Here is a 20,291-nt window from a genome sequence, read left to right on the forward strand (position 1 = left end):
TAATGTAGCTTTTTAATAAGGCTTTAACAAATTTTTTCCAGTCATATCACTACAATGTCTGCAGTGTGCAGTTTTATAGTGATGTCTAGCACTGGGGCATTTGCCACAGACATTTAACATGATGTCCCACCCAGTCATATTATCCTGACACCAGGCCGACCAGTCTTAACACTAACCTCTTAATGCTGAGCACCAAGCAAGGCAGCTGCTAGTACCATTATTATAAGTCTTTGGTATGACTCAGTTGGGGTTCGAACCTGCAACCTCCCACATCCTAGGAAAATATCGTAAGATGTCTTTCACTGAAAATCCAATGACAATAAGACATAAATGTGATAGAACAGAGAAGTCAGTTTGGGACAAAACTTAAGATTAGCAAAATCTTGTTTTAAAATCTGCTTTACAGGAAGGGCATATTCGTGTCATTTGAAGTTGATTTCCACTGAAATTGCAGTTTCCATCCACTGCTGAATTTTGTGTGATAGTTTGCTTCTTAAAATTTTGATAACGCACAACTAGACATCTTGGCAAACTTTAAACACCAAATCCAAACTGACCCAGTTTTATGCTGATTGAGCTATTTAGTAATCCAACAATAATCAATAAATCTCTCAACTAGGCAGACAAATTCTCCTGTCACATGTATGATACGATCGTCCACTCAGGAGTAATTGCAATGACAAGATTTTCAAGATGGCCACAATGGTGGATATCCTGGATGCCAGATAAGTGCCATTTCAGAGTTGGAACTGACTTAGTATCATGTGATGTCTTTTTGTGAAAATCCCCTGTTGATTTGCCTGTATGTTCTGAAGTAATCAGTTGCTATGCATTTATTATTATCATCATTATTGTTATTATTATTATTCCTGTTGTTGTTGCTGTTGTTGTTAATATTTTTACAATATTATTATTATTACTATTATTATTATTATTATTATTATTAAATAAAAAAAAAAGATGGAAAAAACATCTGATCAATAAAATATAATGCAAAATGAATATAAATGAATGAGTTTTCCACACTATACAGTACTGTCTCTTATAAAGCTTTGGTAATGTTAGATATTAACTTAATATCTTCAAGTTAGCTTAACAAATTATTTAAGACTTCTAAGAAATCTCAAAGGTTAACCTTTTTTAAATTGAAAGACAGGAGAATCAAAACATGTGGCAATTGCAGCAAAAGAAATTTTAGTAAAAATGTTTAAAAAATTATTTTATGCTAGGCCATCAATTAGTGGATTTTATTTTTTTTCACTCTAGTCAATATATATATTGATTACATTACAACCAAAGAATTTCATCTGCAATGTTGTCACCGTTTCATCCAATGATAATTATGATGACCTGTTACAGACATTCAAACCCCCAGTGTACTTATTTTGTTTTAATGTATTCTCTTATCTTGAATTAGGAATGAAAATTATGTTACTACACATATTTTCTGTGTCAATTTACAAAAGACACATTGGTATTCATATTTGCATGTGACATTGCTAATAAGAATGGCATTGATATGGCATGTGACATTGCTAATAAGAATGGCATTGATATGGCATGTGACATTGCTAATAAGAGTGGCACTGATATGGCATGTGACATTGCTAATAATGGCATTGATGTGGCATGTGATTTTGCTAATAAGAAAGGCACTGATATTGCATGTGACATTGCTAATAAGAATGGCATTGATGTGGCATGTGACATTGCTAATAAGAATGGCACTGATATGGCATGTGACATTGTTAATAAGAATGGGATTGATGTGGCATGTGACACTGCTAATAAGAATGGCATTGATATAGCATGTGAAATAGCTAATAAGAATAGCAATGATATGGAATGTGACAGCTAATAAGAATGTAACCTTTCTGGCAGGTGACATTGCTAATAAGAATGGCACTGATATTTGCATGTGACATTGCTAATAGGAATGGCATTGATATGGCATGTGACATTGCTAATAAGAATGGTATTGATGTGGCATGTGACATTGCTAATAAGAATAGCATTGATATGGCATGTGAAATTGCTAATAAGAATGGCATTGATATGGCACATGACTGCTAATAAGAATGGCATTGATGTGGCATGTGACATTGCTAATAAGAATAGCATTGATATGGCATGTGAAATAGCTAATAAGAATGGCATTGATATGGCATGTGACAGCTAATAAGAATGTAACCTTTTTGGCATGTGACATAGCTAAAAAGAATGGCACTGATATGGCAAGTGACACTGCTAATAAGAATGGCATTGATATGGCATGTGACTGCTAATAAGAATGGCATTGATATAGCATGTGACACTGCTAAGAAGAATGGCACTGATATGGCATGTGAATCTGCTAAGAATGGCATTGATGTGGCATGTGAATCTGCTAAAAAGAATGGCATTGATATGGCATGTGAAATAACTAATAAAAATGGCATTGATATGGCATGTGACATTGCTAAGAAGAATGGCACTGATATGGCATGTGAATCTGCTAAGAATGGCACTGATATGGCACATAACATTGCTAATAAGAATGGCATAGTTAATAAGAATGGCATTGATATAGCGTGCAATATTGCTAGTAAGAATGGCATTGATATGGCATGTGACAACTAAGACAAATGGCACTGATATGGCATGTGACACTGTTAACAGGAATGGGATTGATATGGCACATTATATTGCTTATAAACAGTGCTGACAAGGGTCCGGGCAACTAGGGATATATCCCCGGGGCCTGGACCTGTAAAAGGGTCCAGGATGAACAACACTTTTTAATTTTATAAAAGAAAACTTTTGTTTGAACAAGAACTATGAGAGGCCCAGGTGTCTCTTACCCCAGGGCCCCTGATCACTCTCTATGGCAATGCTTATAAGAATGGCAATGATGTGGCATGTGGCATAGCTAATAAGAATGGCATAGTTAATAAGAATGGCATTGATATGGCATACAACATTGTTCATGAGAATGGCATTGATATAGCACGTGCCATAGCTAATAAGAATGGCATAGAAAAGGAAAGTGACACTGTTAAAAAGAATGGAACTGATATGGCATATGACACTAATTGTGAGATACATTTCTGATATGACATAAGCAAAATAACATGGAACATTTTTAAATAAATTTATAAATTTGTCCTATTGTAAAAACTTATTCTATAAATTTTTGCTTTCATTGTTTTTTTTTCCTTACTTGTTATGTCAAGAACATTTTCATATCTGAAAGTATCATTCAACTTACTGTGTCATGGTTAGGATCTATGGCTATATCATTCAACTTACCAGGTTATGGTTATGGATTTGGGCTATATCATTCAACTTACTGGGTCATGGTTAGGGTCAAGGGCTATATCATTCAACTTATGGGTTATGGTTATGGTCTAGAGCTATATCATTCAACTTACTGGGTTATGGTTAGGGTCTAGGGCTATATCATTCAAGGGCTATATCATTCAACTTACTGGGTCATGGTTAGGGTCTATGGCTATATCATTCAACTTCCTGGGTTATGGTTATGATCTAGGGCTATATCATTCAACCTACCAGGTCATGGTTAGGGTCTAAGGCTATATCATTCCACTTACTGGGTTACGGTTAGGGTCTAGGGCTATATCATTCAACCTACCAGGTCATGGTTAGGGTCTATGGCTTTTATCATGCAACTTACTGTCTCATGATTAGGGTCTAGGGCTATATCATTCAACTTACCGGGTTATTTGTATGGCCTTGGGCTATATCATTCAACTTAATGGGTCATGGTTAGGGTCTAGGGCTATATCATTCAACTTACCGGATCATGGTTAGGATCCAGGGCTATATCATTCAACTTACCGGGTCATGGTTAGGATCTAGGGCTTCAACCAGAGTTTTGATATGCCCATCCTCCACAATTTTAAGTTGCACAGTTGGTCCATGGCACATGACACTAAGGACACGTGCACTGAGGATTTGCAAACAATGATGTGTACACTGGCGACATCTGGTGCTTGGAGTACATTTCTGTCTAGTTCCAATTATACGCTTATGCATCGTTATATTATTATGTAACGTACTTAAAATCTGTCCTGGATCCATGGAAGTTAAAATTTCCAATGGTGTTCGATGTACCTGTGTACATATATTGCTATTTTTATTCTCCTCATGTTCATGCTTGTCATGTGGTTCCTTTGTATGAGCCTCATGACTTTGCCTTCGTTCTTTTCGAGTGAATGAAAAGTGCCGATTCCAACTAAGAGTTGAGTTCTCTTCAATGGAAACAGAGTGACTTCCTTTTCGTTTGGGACTGGAGTTTCGTGACGTATTTAGTTCTGTACTTTTGGCAAGAAATGTAATCTCATGATTGCGATGAATTACACAGATGTCGATGATGCGGTTGATTGTCATCAAGGCAGTGAAGTGCAGACTTTGTTTCCCACGGAGAAGTTCAAAGGTGATGTTAAGCAGGCGTGAAAGATCCACAAAGAAGTTTACCCGTTCATCATAGCTACAGGCATCTTTAAGCTGATCGTAAACTGTCTGGAATATAACAAAATACTCCAAATATTCAGCTTCTACTTAAATTTTAAAATACACGTTTAAAAGCATGAATTAAAATCCACAATAGAATCTATAAAGAAAATAGATAACTCTATGATTAGACATTTTTCACACACTGTACAAAGTACAAGACATGGAAGCAACATTCGTCTACATGTAAGCATAAATCTTTGCCCGATCTCTCAAAAATTTTGGGCAATATCAGTTTCATTCTGCAAGTGTATTCTCTCTGCGAAAGATTTTCTTCCACTAAAATGTTTTCCAGCTGATTATTTTTATTTTAATAAATTTTACTCTGCAAACTGATTTGTGTGTACAAGTGTAGATTGCTTGACTTTACATAACAGGAATATGGTCAAATGCTTTTGGTGCAGGTTGATGACCCACCAAGATTTGTTTTCCTTTTTTGGTCATTTAATTTTGCTTTTCCTATCAAGTCTTTTAGGCTTTCTGGAATTAAAAGGGCAATGACTTTAGCGTGATTATACAAATACCATCGGACCAAGGCAAATGATACTATTTCTATGTATAATTGGATAACAAGATTAGATTCCCAAACCAATTATTACATTTTTGTTATTTACATTTTTGTTTCATTGTTGGGCACAGACTATTTTTTTTCAATGGTCAAAAAGGCTGAGGGTCAATAGTTGGATTATGCAAAAACTACCTAATATAAATGAATTCTGAAATACATCTTTCCTTGCATATATTGGTGACCTAGGTAGATTTTCATGCCATTTAAGTGATTTTGAATTTTATGCCTTTTGCAATTTCCATCCTTAATACTTTTGATGTGAAAACCTTGTTGCTTCTAAATGTAATGGTCTTGGCTCAATTCACCCCATAATGCACTTGGCCAAATCTTGGGCTCCAGGACACAAATGGGAGACTGGATTACATCCAAGGCACTTGGCCAAATCTTGGGCTCCAGGACACAAATGGGGGGACTGGATTACATCCAAGGCACTTGGTACCTTATGACCCCAATAGCCAGTGTAAAAACTTGCTAAATTATGAATAGATTTTTTAAGTGAAATTCGGATGAAATATTTAGCCTAAGAATAAATTATGACCGTTGAGTGTTTACATATCTGATAGTCAGACCCTTTGAACAGAAAATAAATACATATCTTACACTCTACTGATCAAAAAGAATTTTCTGGAATAAAAAAAAAAAAAATGCTTCTCCTTTTTAACTGATGAGTGTTACAACTGTCTCCGATATTCTTGGATTACACATGTTGGTAAGACCATCCATTCAGGAGGGGTAGCAATAAAGATTTTCAAAAATGGCCATCATAGGGGCCATATTAGATGTAATATTGCTACTATTTTAATTAATGACCAGCTAGTTAACTTAAGAAGTCATCTGGTCAAATGCCATGTATTCATCCAAAGGAATAACAAGACTTCAAGGATGGCTACCAAGGTGGTCAAAGACTGAACATATCTGCACCATTTCATTTAGGACCAACTAGGCACAAAATAAATCTTCTGGTGAAAACCCTATGTCAGCATGAACTTCTGCTTCGAAGTTATAAGATTTTCAAGATGGCTACCATGATGGTTATATTGGAAGTCAGATCAGCACCATTTCAATTAGGACCAACTAGGCATAATTACAAGTCTATGGTGAAAACTCCATGTCAATATGGATTTCCATTAGAAGGAATAGTAATAAGCTTTTCAAGATGACTGCCATGGTAGCCATATTAGATAATCAGATTGGTGTCATTTTAATTCAGGACCAAACAGATATCCTAAGAAGTCTTATGGTAAACATGCCATGTTCATATGAACATTAAGCAGTGGTGAAAACAAGATTTTCAGAATGCACAGCAGTGGCCATATTTGATATCAGATTGGCACCATTTTGGTGAATACTTCATGTCAATATGGCTTCTATTTCAAACGAATAACAATTAAAAAGATTTTCAAGATGGCTGCTGTCATGGCCATACTGGATATCAGATTGTAGCCATTTTCATTTAGGATCAACTAGACATTTTTATAAATCTTTTGGTGAATATATGGTCATCTATTGAGGGGTAGCAATATGACTTTTAAGCTGGCTGATCCAATTGGAACTTCAGATTTTCAATAAAGAAAATATGTTAACTTTTCACAAATCAGACCAGTATCAACACTATCAAACAGTACTGCATATTAATTGACTCCATGAATTTTGTATCTCAAGCAAAGCATGTTTTCTTTACATTATATTTACAATTACAAAAACATTTAATTATTGATGAGACAAACAAAAGTATAACATACTTCACTGTTATCATCAGATTTTTATCTAGTGTTATCAAAGAATTGTTGTCGTTTGAGTAAAATCTCAAACCAGTTAAACCAAGTAACTTATGTTCATTTTAGCCTTTGAAACTTTTGAAAATATTTAACTTAAAACACATAATAAATCCATTAATTATTGATTTCTGAATATAATTTATGTACATTAGTACATACATAACACTACCATGTAACCACTGATCACAAAGTTATTTCAAGTCAGCATCAAATGTTGTGTTATAGACTAGTATCAAAGTCAGTAAATTGGCAACTGACATCAAAAGTGCTTTAATTACAGCGGCATTTGTCAAACAGTTTTGGCCACTTCATGGTCAGATGATCCCACTATTAGTGCTTGCAGTAAAATTAATTAAAGACACAATGATCAAACAAAAGTAATAAACAAACGATGATAGTTTGAGTTAGGGTGGCATATGAGTGTAAACAGGTGAGGAAGTGCCAGATACAACTGATGGCACTGTGGAAGTCCTACATTGAGAACATGACCTCCACCAGTTACCGACTGAAGTTTTGTGGTGTCATTTATGGACCATATTAGTATTTCCATTGCTATATTACATAAATAAAATTGTTTTAAATAATAATGTGCCATTTTTTATCTTTACTCTTGTATAGTGTCCAATTTCAATAATAAAATACTATTCAATAATACATTATAAATTCACAGGGACCATTGTTTTGGGACATAGATTTATTTACTACAAACAATATTCTACATAATTTATTTTTTTAAAGGGCATTAATATTCTCAGAGAGGATATATCAACAAGAAAATGCAACCAAAATACTGAGACAAATATTTTGATTTTCATTATACATAACAACACCATTATCACATGTACACAGCCAATGTAGGTATGTGAGAAATCTTGCCGGTAGCTTCTTGTGGGCCAGTGGTTCTTTCCAGGTTTTCACAGGTTCTTCCTCCACTGTAAATACTGGCTGCCATGTATAGCCTATCATGTGCTGAAAAATGGCATTAAACCCTATAACAACAACAACAATATCAAATGTCCAATTTGAGTTTTGTTTCTGTAAATGCATATTTGAACTATTCAATGTATCTGGGAATAATGAGAATTATCATATTTTAAACAAATGTAAATGTCACATTTAAATCCCAGGCAAAACTTATGAATATTTTCACATGGTCCAAATCAGTCCAGAATTTGGTCCAAATCAGCTTGTAGTCTGGACAGAATCAGCCTGAAATTTGAGCCTGGTCCAAATTAGCCTATTACTCTGTTTATTGATCGTTTCCCACAAACATCTGATTTAAACTGGAAATTAAATATATGTTAATACAGGGTAAAGAACATCAAACAAACAATAAATAAAATATATTTACCTATTCGCATATCGCTAACTTCAAGACTTGTGATATCATAGCACTCCAGTATAAATAATTTGTAACAAAATCATTAAATCTTAGACCAACAAGTTGTTCTCCACCTTTTTTTTATGGTTTGATTGGCGGCCGCCGCCAGTCAAACAAACAAAAAGGTGGAGAACAACTTGTTGGTCTAATTAAATCTGTGATTATTTTGCTTTCATTAATATAACAATTACAAATTATATATATATATGTGTGTGTGTGTGTCTGTGTGTATTGGTGAATTTCGGATTTTTGGAGCGTATTTCGGTGCTTCTAGTAACCGCTTGCATTGCTACCGTTTTGTTGTGCGTTGGGAACAAACTTGTCAGCAACATTTATATGAGAAAATTCTCTGCGTCGACAAATCCAAAATGTGACATAATACGACCTGACATCAGCTAGAACCGTTACGGGAGCAAAAATATTGTTTTGGAACTTTGTATTTTCCGCCATATTGCCGCTACGACTTACCTAATAAGCTGCACAAGAACCTGAAGTATAGACAGGATACGGAATCAAGCCGTTGAAAACACAGAACAGCACAAATGATGAAACATTTTTATCGTTAATTTTGTCTTGCACTAATAATCAATAATCAAGCGCAGTTTTTTAATCGACGTTAATCGATGTATTCTAATTTGTCCAAAGAGAAGATACAGGATATAATTAATGTCTACCGGCTGAGTAAAAGTCATACAGGTCATGAAGGCGTCCAGATTCAACTATTTTTGTTTCAGTAATGAGTGTCTCTTTGAAGAAATTTATTACACATACATTTAAACGGCACTTATTAAATTTATTTGGATCCTCATAAAACCATATTCCTTTTGAAAGGTTATTATTTAACGTCCCGAGAATTACATGCGGCAAATCAATCTTAAATTGAGCAGGCATTAGAGAACGAGACGAGGCAACCGCCTTGGGCTCCGTGCTTTCAGGGGCCCCGCGCTGATGACGGAAATCAACTCCGCAATGCAATTTGTTTGCTCATCGATTGCTGCCCTGGGCCCCGCACATCCTTAGAGCCGTTTCTGCAGCTTAGAAACCAGGATACAATTGTAAAAGTCCATAGCTATCAATAGTCAGAACTGAATAGGCTTTGGTTAACAAATTTAGTATTAAATTTTAGAACAACAAGTTATATTTGTTTTAATTTGAATCAATGTGCCTACATGACCAAACTGACATAAATTACAGTACCCGTACACCAACTCATTTGCACGTAACCCCGTACCAATTTTAAGAATAAAGAACATCTATAATATTTTTTTTCATGTACAAACTTTGTCATCAATTTATAATTTCAAACCTAACATATGCTGGGGGTACCTAACACCGTAAACTTATAACAATTTCAAACCGAAAGGAGGCTCTCGATGTAAACAAGAGGATAGACTGATCGCTGTCCTTTCCTTGTTTGTAGAACAAAACTTTCATTAAAAAATAAGATATGTAGTCTGCGTCCAATATGTGAAATGTCTAGTTTTAACATTTCTAGTTAAAAACTTGTAAAATATTGAACAAATAAAAAGCAGAAAATTTTTTATACATGTGTTAGGAAATGTATTATTGAGATTATCAAAAACGTTTAACTACATCACATTTTGTTGTTTGACAACATAGACTTGCCCATGCAGATTTGGCGACCGTGAAACTATCGAAACTCCCATTTCATTCGAAATGCCAACAAGTTGACAGTATTTGGGACCCCTGAGGACAGTCGGGTAAGGAATTATACACTGATGAAATGACCATGTTTTGTGCATTTTTTTCTATCATAGCTGCCTTTTGTTTTTTAAAAAAATGGGGGGGGGGGCAACAAATGGGGGTGCATGTTATTACTACTATATTCCTCGAACGGTAAGTCTTAAATGCGCAATGGCGGAGTGGGGGTTTATGAAATGGAATATTGGCATGCGAAATGGAATCGTACAAATATTCTTTCTCGTGTACACCTTTGCAATTAATAACATGAATATAAATATTGTGTTTTCTACTGGTATAATCTAGATATTGTAATAACATGTTTTGATCATATTGTATCAAATGTGAATATTGGTTACTGGACCGTTCAGGTGTCCTACGTAGTTAGAGCGTCCGCTTCGGACGCGGGAGGTCACGGGTTCGAACCCCGGTCGAGTCATACCAAAGACATATAAACGGTACTAGCGGCTGCCTCGCTTGGCGCTCAGTATAAAGAGGTTAATGTTAGGACTGGTCTGGTTGGTGTCAGGATAATGTGATTGGATGTGACATGATGCTAAATGTGTGCGACATGATGCCCCAGTGCTAGATATCACTATAAATTGTCACGCTGCAGACATGGTATCAATATGACTGGAAAAGCTACGTTAAAATGTCCAAATCACAGAGGCCCGGCCCTAGGATGTGCGGGGCTAAAGGCAGCAAAAGCGATGAGCAAGGCCCAAAGCAAAAAAATGCATTGCGAGAAAGCGCGGGGCCCAAGGCGGTTGTCCCGTTCCCCTTGCCCTTAGGTCCAGGCCTATAGGCTATATATTTTACATTTTTGGACGGAAAGGACGGCCATTAATCGAAAACGTAAATGCAAAATGGAATCATCGTAAACTAGGACTTTCTTTTCCTTAATTATTCCAGCTATAAATGTTGGTTTGCTTCAAACTTTGATTGTTAAAGGTAGAAAGTAACCATCACATTCACTACTGTTACATATTAATTTGTTCTGGAAACTGGAAAAATGAAGCACTGATAATTAATAATTGGCAGTTGCTGATTCTTAAATTATTAAAATTAAAATTAGTAAATTAGTAAAATCATGAACTTTAAAAAAAATATTTTCGTTATTATAATTTACCAGTAAGTTATAAAAAAAAATTTCTTCAAGATGTTCCTACTTGGTAAACATGGGTTTTTCGTAATACGAAATGGAGTTTCGTAATGCGAAATGGAGTTTCGTATAACAATATGGAGTTTCGGGCATACGAAATGGAGTTTCTAATACGAAATGGAGTTTCGGGCATACGAAATTGAATAATGTATGTGAAAGTAAGTATAGTTTGCAAAATGAAATCATACCCCCGGAAAAAAGATAGTTATAAATATTATGTTAGTTCAAGTTTTTCCTACTGGAAAAAAAAAAAAAACATTTTTGGGGGGTTTTATTACTTCTGTGTTAAAATGGGAATTCCTAATACGAAAGGTAATTTCGGCATACGAAATGGAATCATGTACGTGAAAGTTGGTATCGGTTTCAAAATGAAATCATAAAAAAAATGTTCTGATTTATTATATGAAACTAAATATGTTGCTAATAAATGCATATGTTGTATACATTATAATAAAACTAATTACACAGTTGCAATTTTCTTCACGTTGGCTGGACATATTACGGTAATGTAAATTGTATGAAGGTTAGTATTTTAGTTCTTAATGTAGCAAATAATTTATTATTCATCAAGACACTGGGTAAAGGTAAATAACGTGAAACAATTTATTTAGTTACTAATCATACGTGTATTCAGATTTTCTCTTTTTTTAAAGAAAGTGAGCGTTATGGAATATCGGAATGCCAAACGGAGTCGTCAAATATTCTTTTTCATGTTTACTTTAAAACTTAATAAGATAATTATGAATATCGTGTTTTCTCTAATTATAATCCAGATCTTGTCATAATTTTATAATAAGTAATAGAAACGCTCTCTGTTGGGAAAATACCGAACCAAATAAAACAAGAATGAGCAAAGATGTCTTCAACTACGTCAGTAAAATGAAGATGTATGGTTTCTGAATGAAAAGTTTGACAAGTTTTACCAAAAAAAATTAAATTCCAATAGGCTTCAAACCCATCAATACAGATACAAAATTTAAAAAATATATGGCAGTGGAAAACTTTAAAAAGTGGCTTTAACTAACAACTACACCATTTCCTGAAATATGCTCTATGCATCGAAATGAGTGACCGTGGTACCTGACAATACCAATGTGCCAAATTAGGAAAACAGTATTTGATTTTGTACAAGCCGATATTCTCCTTAGAAGGCATGATTACCAATCGACGGACTAAATTCCTTTTCGCATTACGAATTTATACTTTTAAGCACATTTCGAAATAACAAACTTATAACTTAAGCGTAAATAACGAAACTATTTTCTTGTAAATTTCATGATTTTACTGATCGTTTAACTTTAGGAAAATAAAAAACTATTACTCGTCGATGCTGGTTTTTTTTTGTCATGAGAACTTTCCAATTAATAGATAGCGGAATTAAAAGTTACGACTACTTCCTTTTTACATTAAACACTGCACTAAAATATTGTCGGCATTAAATTTTAGATAAAATAGCTTTAAAGGGATGGAGTATATATATATATATATATATATATATATATATATATATATATATATATATATATATATATATATATATATAGTTACGATTTCATTTCACATTTCGATTAATTTTACGCAAAACATTCAACGAAAAAAGCCTTGTTAATTTGAATTACAGGTGTTTTATTTTTAATTAATTTGGTAATACATACTTTTATTTCTTTCATTAAAACTGTTTCAGTTCTATAACTGAATGAAGATAGTGATTCGCGGTTCTCTGTAAGCAAACTTTGATTTATAACCATTTTTTAAAGACACAAGTCCTTAAAATATATCTAACCCCCCTCTATAAATGTGTGAAAGAGGTGATAATATTTTAAATATTTCTTTTCTAAATTTAAGCAAATTATTTTAAATAATTTTGAATCAAACGATTATTGTGAAGATGTATTGTAAAAGAGGATAATATCATTTCATTTGGCACAAAACTCTTCAATTTCGTTCCGTAAAAACGAAACTTTTTCTCATTTAGGACCTACCTAAAACAAGTACCCTAAATCAGACCATAGATCTCATATCGTTTTGATTCCATGTCATTTCTATATTCCGTCATGATCATATCATGTAATTAATCATCTAATTATATAATGTAAATTGAATCTTAAAACTACTGAGAACGTTTTCTCTGATACAGAAAGCCACCGTTGTCAATAAATAAGCAGGTGACAAAATTGGTTAAAATCAAATTTTGCTTACAACAGACCTCGAAGGTCGAAGCAAAGAAAATTATTTGTTTTTGGGTGGGTTTTTTTTCTTTCTTCTTTTTCTCCCCCTCTCATTTAGTGGGATTAATTTGTTTGTTGGGTTTGGGGGGGGGGGGGCGGGTGAGTTATATTTGTATTTGTACTGATCGTTTACCTGTATGATTGTGTTGAAAAGTTCGTTGATTGCCCTCTCAACGTTAGGGCAGTCGGCCTGCTCTGTGAGAGCCAGCACCAGGCGAATGTAATTGCCCAGCCCGTCAACCAGAGACGAGATGCATTCTGTGTTGCCGGCCAACTGAATGAGTGCCCGCAGGGACCGCTCCGTTTCTTCAAATGAGGACTTGTCTGGAAATACACAGAAAGTAAACGCGAGTGTGTTATATTACAGCTTTAACAAGGTGTAATGGTTTACATATATTACGGATCGGATTAGAAGGGAAGTTAAAATCAATGGATGACTAAAATATGGCAACACTTCATGTTCGGAATGTTCCACCGACCATACCGCTATTAGATAAAAGTAGTATATTATATTGTCCAACACGAACACAACAACAACAACAACCACAAATGGAGTCATTTAGGTAAAATTAAATGCGAGCTCGTCTTGGTAAATCCTGATCTACCATAGTCTGTTAAAGATTGTTAGATCTTTCCAGTTCAATCTCCAAAAAAGGACCTCTGTAATGATTGTGTTATGTAGCTCATACCTGAGTTTTTTTTTTCAAATGTACAATTTATCCTTTGCGGTCCATGGCGAGCAATGGATTCAAATTATTCGAAGTTTCATAAACCTTATTTAAAATGGACACAGTTCTAAGGTTATTCTTATCACACGCAATGCTAAAGTTATTTGATGAAGCGGCAAAAAACAACAAACGTAATTAAATAACTTTGAAATACATTCGGATAGCATATGTCGTTAGGTCCTTGCCTTTCATGACGTTATATGTTAAATACGAATCCGCTGATGCTAGTTGTTTACTACCAGTGTTGACCAGAATACCTTTGTCCATTACGCAGATTCAATGGAAAGAGTTGTTTGGTCATCTTGTAGCATACTAAATACAACACTATTATGAATCTGTTAGAGGTTGATAATGATCGCAAGGTTGCCGTCAGAATAGGCTGGCTTAATACGTGTACATTCTTCATCCGGGTCTATTTACCGTGTTTTGGATATACTACTGAAATCTACTTTGATGAAATAGACAAATTGTACAGTCTTTACAGTCTGTATTCAGAGCATAGCATCGCTATCATTATGGGTGATTTCAATTCCAATCCATCTTCGCACATATAAAAAAAAATAAATAAACAAGACAAGTAAAATGTTTCATTTCCTTTTGGTTCGCACCAATTTAATTCCTTTGAGTACTTTTCATTTTTTGTTTCTTCAAAGGACCACGCTACTCTTATGCTTCCTATCCTGGTACAAATAAATCTCTAATTAGTCACGTCGTTTTGACACTTCAGAGACAGATATGGTCAAAGAGGCACTGATAATTGATGATATCGCTTTAAGTATTTCAAATCACAGACCTATATTTGGATCGTTTGAATTTCAAGCTTACAAGACGGTCGATTCACACTTGACCGGTTTCAAATACAATCGGGAGAAGAAAAAAACTTACCCTAGCAAAAGACACGAATATTCGCAATAGAGTGCTATAAGACATTTCCTTCTATAAACAAGATCATATAGACTGGCAAAAACAATCTTGCACGGCACAGTGCGAGGAAGCAGAAAAAGAGGCAGAAGAGGTGGGAAGGGAACATTAAAGAGTGGACAGACATAGGGTTTGGAGATTCCCAAAGGGCAGTAGATTTGGTTGTGAAGTCGTCTGTGGTGCCCCAACGACCTCTTGGGTTACGGGATTGATGATGATTGATGATGGTGAAACGACAAGCACACTGATCTTTGAATAGCATAATAGTTCATGCTATAGTTCTTACGAGCAGAACTACCCTCCCCATTTAAAAATTCAGTCCCTTCCTAAAACCCTACTGAAACATGTTCACCATTTATGCAATATTTTATGTATGATCATTCTCACCCTTTAATTAACGAACCTTCTCTTTTTGCTGTATTCTCTTTATTATTAATTCTACTTTTAGTAATACACGGAGTCAATCAACCAACAACTCAATCAATTATATATATATATATATATATATATATATATATATATATATATATATATATATATATATATATATATATATATATATATATATACGTTTCCACCTTCGATTCACTATTATCAAGCATTCACCAAACTGACCACGTCATATGCAAAGATATTACGATCCCTCCTTTTCCGCTATTTCAAAATGTTTTGGACAAGTAATTTCCACGAAAATGAGAAACGCGGTATTATGTGTCATAACTGGCAATTTTTGTGAGACAAAATGAAGATTCATGACAAACGTGTGTGAAGAATAAATGACACGTTTGACACAAATCCCAAAGTTCACATTTAAAACCAGATTTTTCGTCAGTTAAGTGATATTTTCATTTTCCATTTTTTTTCCTTCAGGAAATAAACTGTCTTAATTCAAAAGAAAATTCATCTTTTGCATGGTAAGAAGCTTATTCTTTAAAAGTCACCAATCATTAGGTGTCTATGCTGAAATTTGGGGCTGAATATTCGTGAATAATGGACTTGCGACAATATTTGGGAAAGGATTCCAAATATCCTCCACCCTACATAGCTAAGGCTTCTAACATATAGGTAAATCGTCTCTGTGATGCTAAAAAAACACCGAAAAAAAGAAGACAAATAGTGCCCTTGGCTCTTGAATTCATAACTAGGATGAAACCTTGGCCGGCAGAAGATCGCGTAACTCTTATTTTTAGTCTGATTATATATATATATATATATATATATATATATATATATATATATATATATATATATATATATATATATATATATATATATATATATATAATCTTTTAATGAATAAATTCCTGAGGATATAAGTTTCGTCTATACTCTTGAACAGGAAGTTTCCATACTGTTGGAATCCTAGCTACAACACTGGCACTATTACAATTGTATGAATCTTTAACGAACCTTAGAAATATCACTACCATCATCACACTCTGACCGCCATAGCAAATGTTTCATATCAGTTTTTAAAAAAAATGTTTTTAAACAAAATTCGTAAGTTTAGGATAGTTTAGGATAGAAATGAATCGATACTGCGTCTGAGTGTATTTTCAACGGTTGGAACGGCAATCTAAAGGCTTCTCCTTAAGCAAAGAAAGGCCGTCTTCTGGAAACATTTCGTAAATTGGTCTGGTGCATATTAAGCATACTTTCGGATGAATCCCTCGAGTGAAAATTATTCCTTTTTCATCACTCTCGCTGTTCCATTCGTGATCCCTCCGGGAAAGCAAGGGAAATCATCCGATTCTAACAGTATTCATCATTTAATGCATGCTGCTGTCCTACATTTGCAGGGAGAATTTACAAGCCTACAGTGGTTTATACACTGTTTTATGAAAACATTCTTGTATTTAGATTTATTGAAAGCTGTCATTTTCGAGAAAGTACCTCATTAGACAAATACATGAATGTGATACTTGTGTCTTATGAAAGGTGGCTTAAAGGAAATCGATTCTCAAACTTAAACTGCGGAATACGTCAAGCTGTGAATAGCTGACGCTAATTTAAGGCTCTGAAATTCAAAACAAGGCCAAACTGGATAAAACCAACTTTGAATGTAAGTTCCGAAATATATTCTGAGTACTTAGCACAAATAGGCGTTTTTAAATCTGGGTCGAAGCTGCAGTGGATACGCGTTATACACGGCTAACACGGCATAGAACGCAACAGTGTCTCATAAGAACACTATGGGTGCAGAGGTCACTCAAATGTATTTACCAGAACATGACAATACGACTAACGAGTTCAGCTTAAAGGCGTTTGTATTGACAACAATAAATTAAAAAGGAAGATTGTTGGATTGTACATCAATATCCACAGAATCCAGTCTCCCATTGGATAAAAGCCAACGCTGAATAAAAAAATTATATTCTTGTTTGTAATAATAGTGGTGATACATCGCATATAGTCATACGTAGTACAGTTTTGGATTTGTAAACAGGTTTCTAGGTTAATAATTTTTGTGAAAACCACCACTGTCGTCAGTTTTGCCCAAATTTTGTATCTCTGCAACTTCGGTAACAAAAGGTCGTCTATCCACTTCGTTCCACGTCACCACTCGGCATAGTATATGCAATGAGGTAGAATAATGCTTTGGACATGTGTGATAGCAACTTCTATCACTGACGCGAAAGAAAACTTGTGGGTGAACGTTTTTAATCTTAGAAACTGCCACGCAATGGGTGCTGTCTGTGGAGGCAGTTGAGATTTTTACCAACTATTTTCCCCATATAATAAAGCGGTATTTCGTCCAGTAGCACTTATTCCCATATCCGAGCGGTAAAAACTATTCTGACAATCTACATCACTGTCTGACAAGTTACATACGTCAATGATCCATGTAGATAAATGTGGATAAATGACACTTGCCTTGAGAAGATGAGATATCTGTATATGGCGTCATTCCACATACACAAATTCTTTAAAAGCACATGACCATACTTCCTAGTTATATATTCCTATTTAATTTATTTAAATGATTCCTCTTTGCATATTCATTTAACAACATTGCAAATATTGGTTCATTGTCACTTATGTCTGTAAAGATTCGTAATGAATTGGTGAAAAACTATTTCGTCTTAAATATCACGCCATGACATGGATGTGAGCTTCAAAATGCGCCATTTTTACCGTATACGTAATATTTTATATCAAGCAATCAAACCATGTCCTTTGAACACGTTACGCAGCCAACATCTTTTATTTAAAAACATTAAACAGCTAATGTATGTTCCTTAAAAACACTAAGCAGTCAACAGCTGTTTTTTCAAAGCAATAAACATCCACAAGCTGTTCTTTGAAAGCATTAAACGAAAACAAATTGTCATTTGAAAGCATTAAACAGCCAACAATTGTTCTTTTAAAGCATTAAACAGCCAACAGCTGTTCTTTAAACACATTAAACAGCCAACAGCCGTTCTTTTAAAGCATTAAACAGCCAACAAATGTTCTTTTAAAGCATTAAACAGCCAACAACTGTTCTTTTAAAGCATTAAACAGCCAACAGCTGTTCTTTTAAAGCATTAAACAGCCAACAACTGTTCTTTGAACACATTAAACAGCCAATAGCTGTTCTTTTAAAGCATTAAACAGCCAACAAATGTTCTTTTAAAGCATTAAACAGCCAACAACTGTTCTTTTAAAGCATTAAACAGCCAACAGCTGTTCTTTTAAAGCATTAAACAGCCAACAACTGTTCTTTGAACACATTAAACAGCAAACAGCTGTTCTTTTAAAGCATTAAACAGCCAACAAATGTTCTTTTAAAGCATTAAACAACCAACAACTGTTCTTTTAAAGCATTAAACAGCCAACAGCTGTTCTTTAAAAGCATTAAACAACCAGCAGTCGTCTTTTGAAAGCATTAAACAGCCAACAACTGTTCTTTTAAAGCATTAAACATTTTAAAGCATTAAACAGCCAACAACTGTTCTTTTAAAGCATTAAACTGCCAACAACTGTTCTTTTAAAACATTAAGCAGCGAACATTTATTCCTTGAAACTATTAAGGAACAAAGAACTGACATTTGAAATTAATTGACCAGCTAAACAATTTTTTGTTTAAAAGCATTAAACAGCAAATACCTGTTATCTAATATCTTTAAACAGGCAACAGTTCTTATTTAAATCATTAAACAACCAACAGCAGAACTTCGAAAGAATTGAAAAGACAAGATCTGTTAAATGAAGGCATCAAACAGTCAACATCTGTTATCTGAAGGCATCAAACAGTAACCATGTTATTAAAAATATTAGCAGTCAACATCTGTTCATTGAAAGCATAAAACAGCCAACAAGTGTTCTTTGAAAGCATTTAACAACCAGCATCTGTTGCTTGAGAGCATTAAACAGTCAAAAACTGTTCATTGAAAGCATTATACAGTCCACATATGTTGTTTGAAAGCATTAAACAGCCAACAGCTGTGTTTGTGTTGGGTAGTATTAAACAACAAACAACTGTTCTTTGAAAGCATTATCAGCCAACATCTGTTCTTTGAAAACATTAAGGCTGCTCTCTACAGTTTCTTATTTCGCTATTTAAAACAAACCTAGTATATCTTAGGAATTGTAACAAGAACTTTTAATTCCCTTTATTTTGGTGAATGATTGATGGGTGTGGTTTGGATTATAGAGCATACAGTATGGACTTCTGATGTGCACATATCCAAAAACTGCTACCTCTGCTTGCTCATTTTCATTGCCTATAGTTCAGAGGTAAATTATATAAAAAGAGCTGATAGCATATTTTTTAATACATTTGTATACATTTGTTAATTCATTCATTGCACTTTCTGAAACTGTACTGTCTAATCCGGCAAAAGTTCGTTTTCCCTGTTTCAGTAACTGCTAAAGATAATGTACATCAGACTAATTCAGGCTGGTCTTTGAGCACATGGGAGAAGTCATTTTGGTTGGCTGTGTGCTTAGATCGTGTACAGTTTCCATAAATGACATTTCATCCAGAGTACATGAAAGTAACATAGAGGTATGCCAATGTTCTCTCTATTGTCCATGTTGCAAATGCAAATAACTTCACCTTGCAACTCTCACTCTCAGAAGTTCTTAATAGCTGTAGAGCGACCCCTAAATACCCAACATCTGTCCCTTGAAAGGATTAAACACCCAACATCTGTCCATTGAAAGGATTAAACACCCAACATATGTCCCTTAAAAGGATTAAACACCCAACATCTGTCCCTTGAAAGGATTAAACACCCAACATCTGTCCCTTGAAAGGATTAAACAACTAACTACTGTTCTTTGAAAACATTTTTTGTATATGAGCTTTAAATTCGTCAACTCCCCGG

The 20,291-nt window shown here is 34.5% G+C and overlaps 1 protein-coding gene across 1 annotated transcript in view; it reads right to left on the reverse strand.

Annotated features, from left to right (window-relative positions):
- The window catches only part of LOC149795118 (1-phosphatidylinositol 4,5-bisphosphate phosphodiesterase epsilon-1-like), a 289,076-nt gene that overhangs the window by 226,647 nt on the left and 42,138 nt on the right, over window positions 1–20,291 (reverse strand). The window contains exons 2-3 of the mRNA XM_089963758.1: window positions 13,464–13,654; window positions 3,838–4,521 (exon numbers count right to left, since the gene is read on the reverse strand). Of these exons, the coding sequence (XP_089819884.1) occupies window positions 3,838–4,521; window positions 13,464–13,654 (875 nt within the window). The remainder of the gene's footprint in view (window positions 1–3,837; window positions 4,522–13,463; window positions 13,655–20,291) is intronic.

This window comes from Sinohyriopsis cumingii, chromosome 7 (genome assembly GCF_028554795.1).
Source record: "Sinohyriopsis cumingii isolate HCF-2022 chromosome 7, ASM2855479v2, whole genome shotgun sequence".
NCBI lineage: Eukaryota > Metazoa > Mollusca > Bivalvia > Unionida > Unionidae > Sinohyriopsis > Sinohyriopsis cumingii.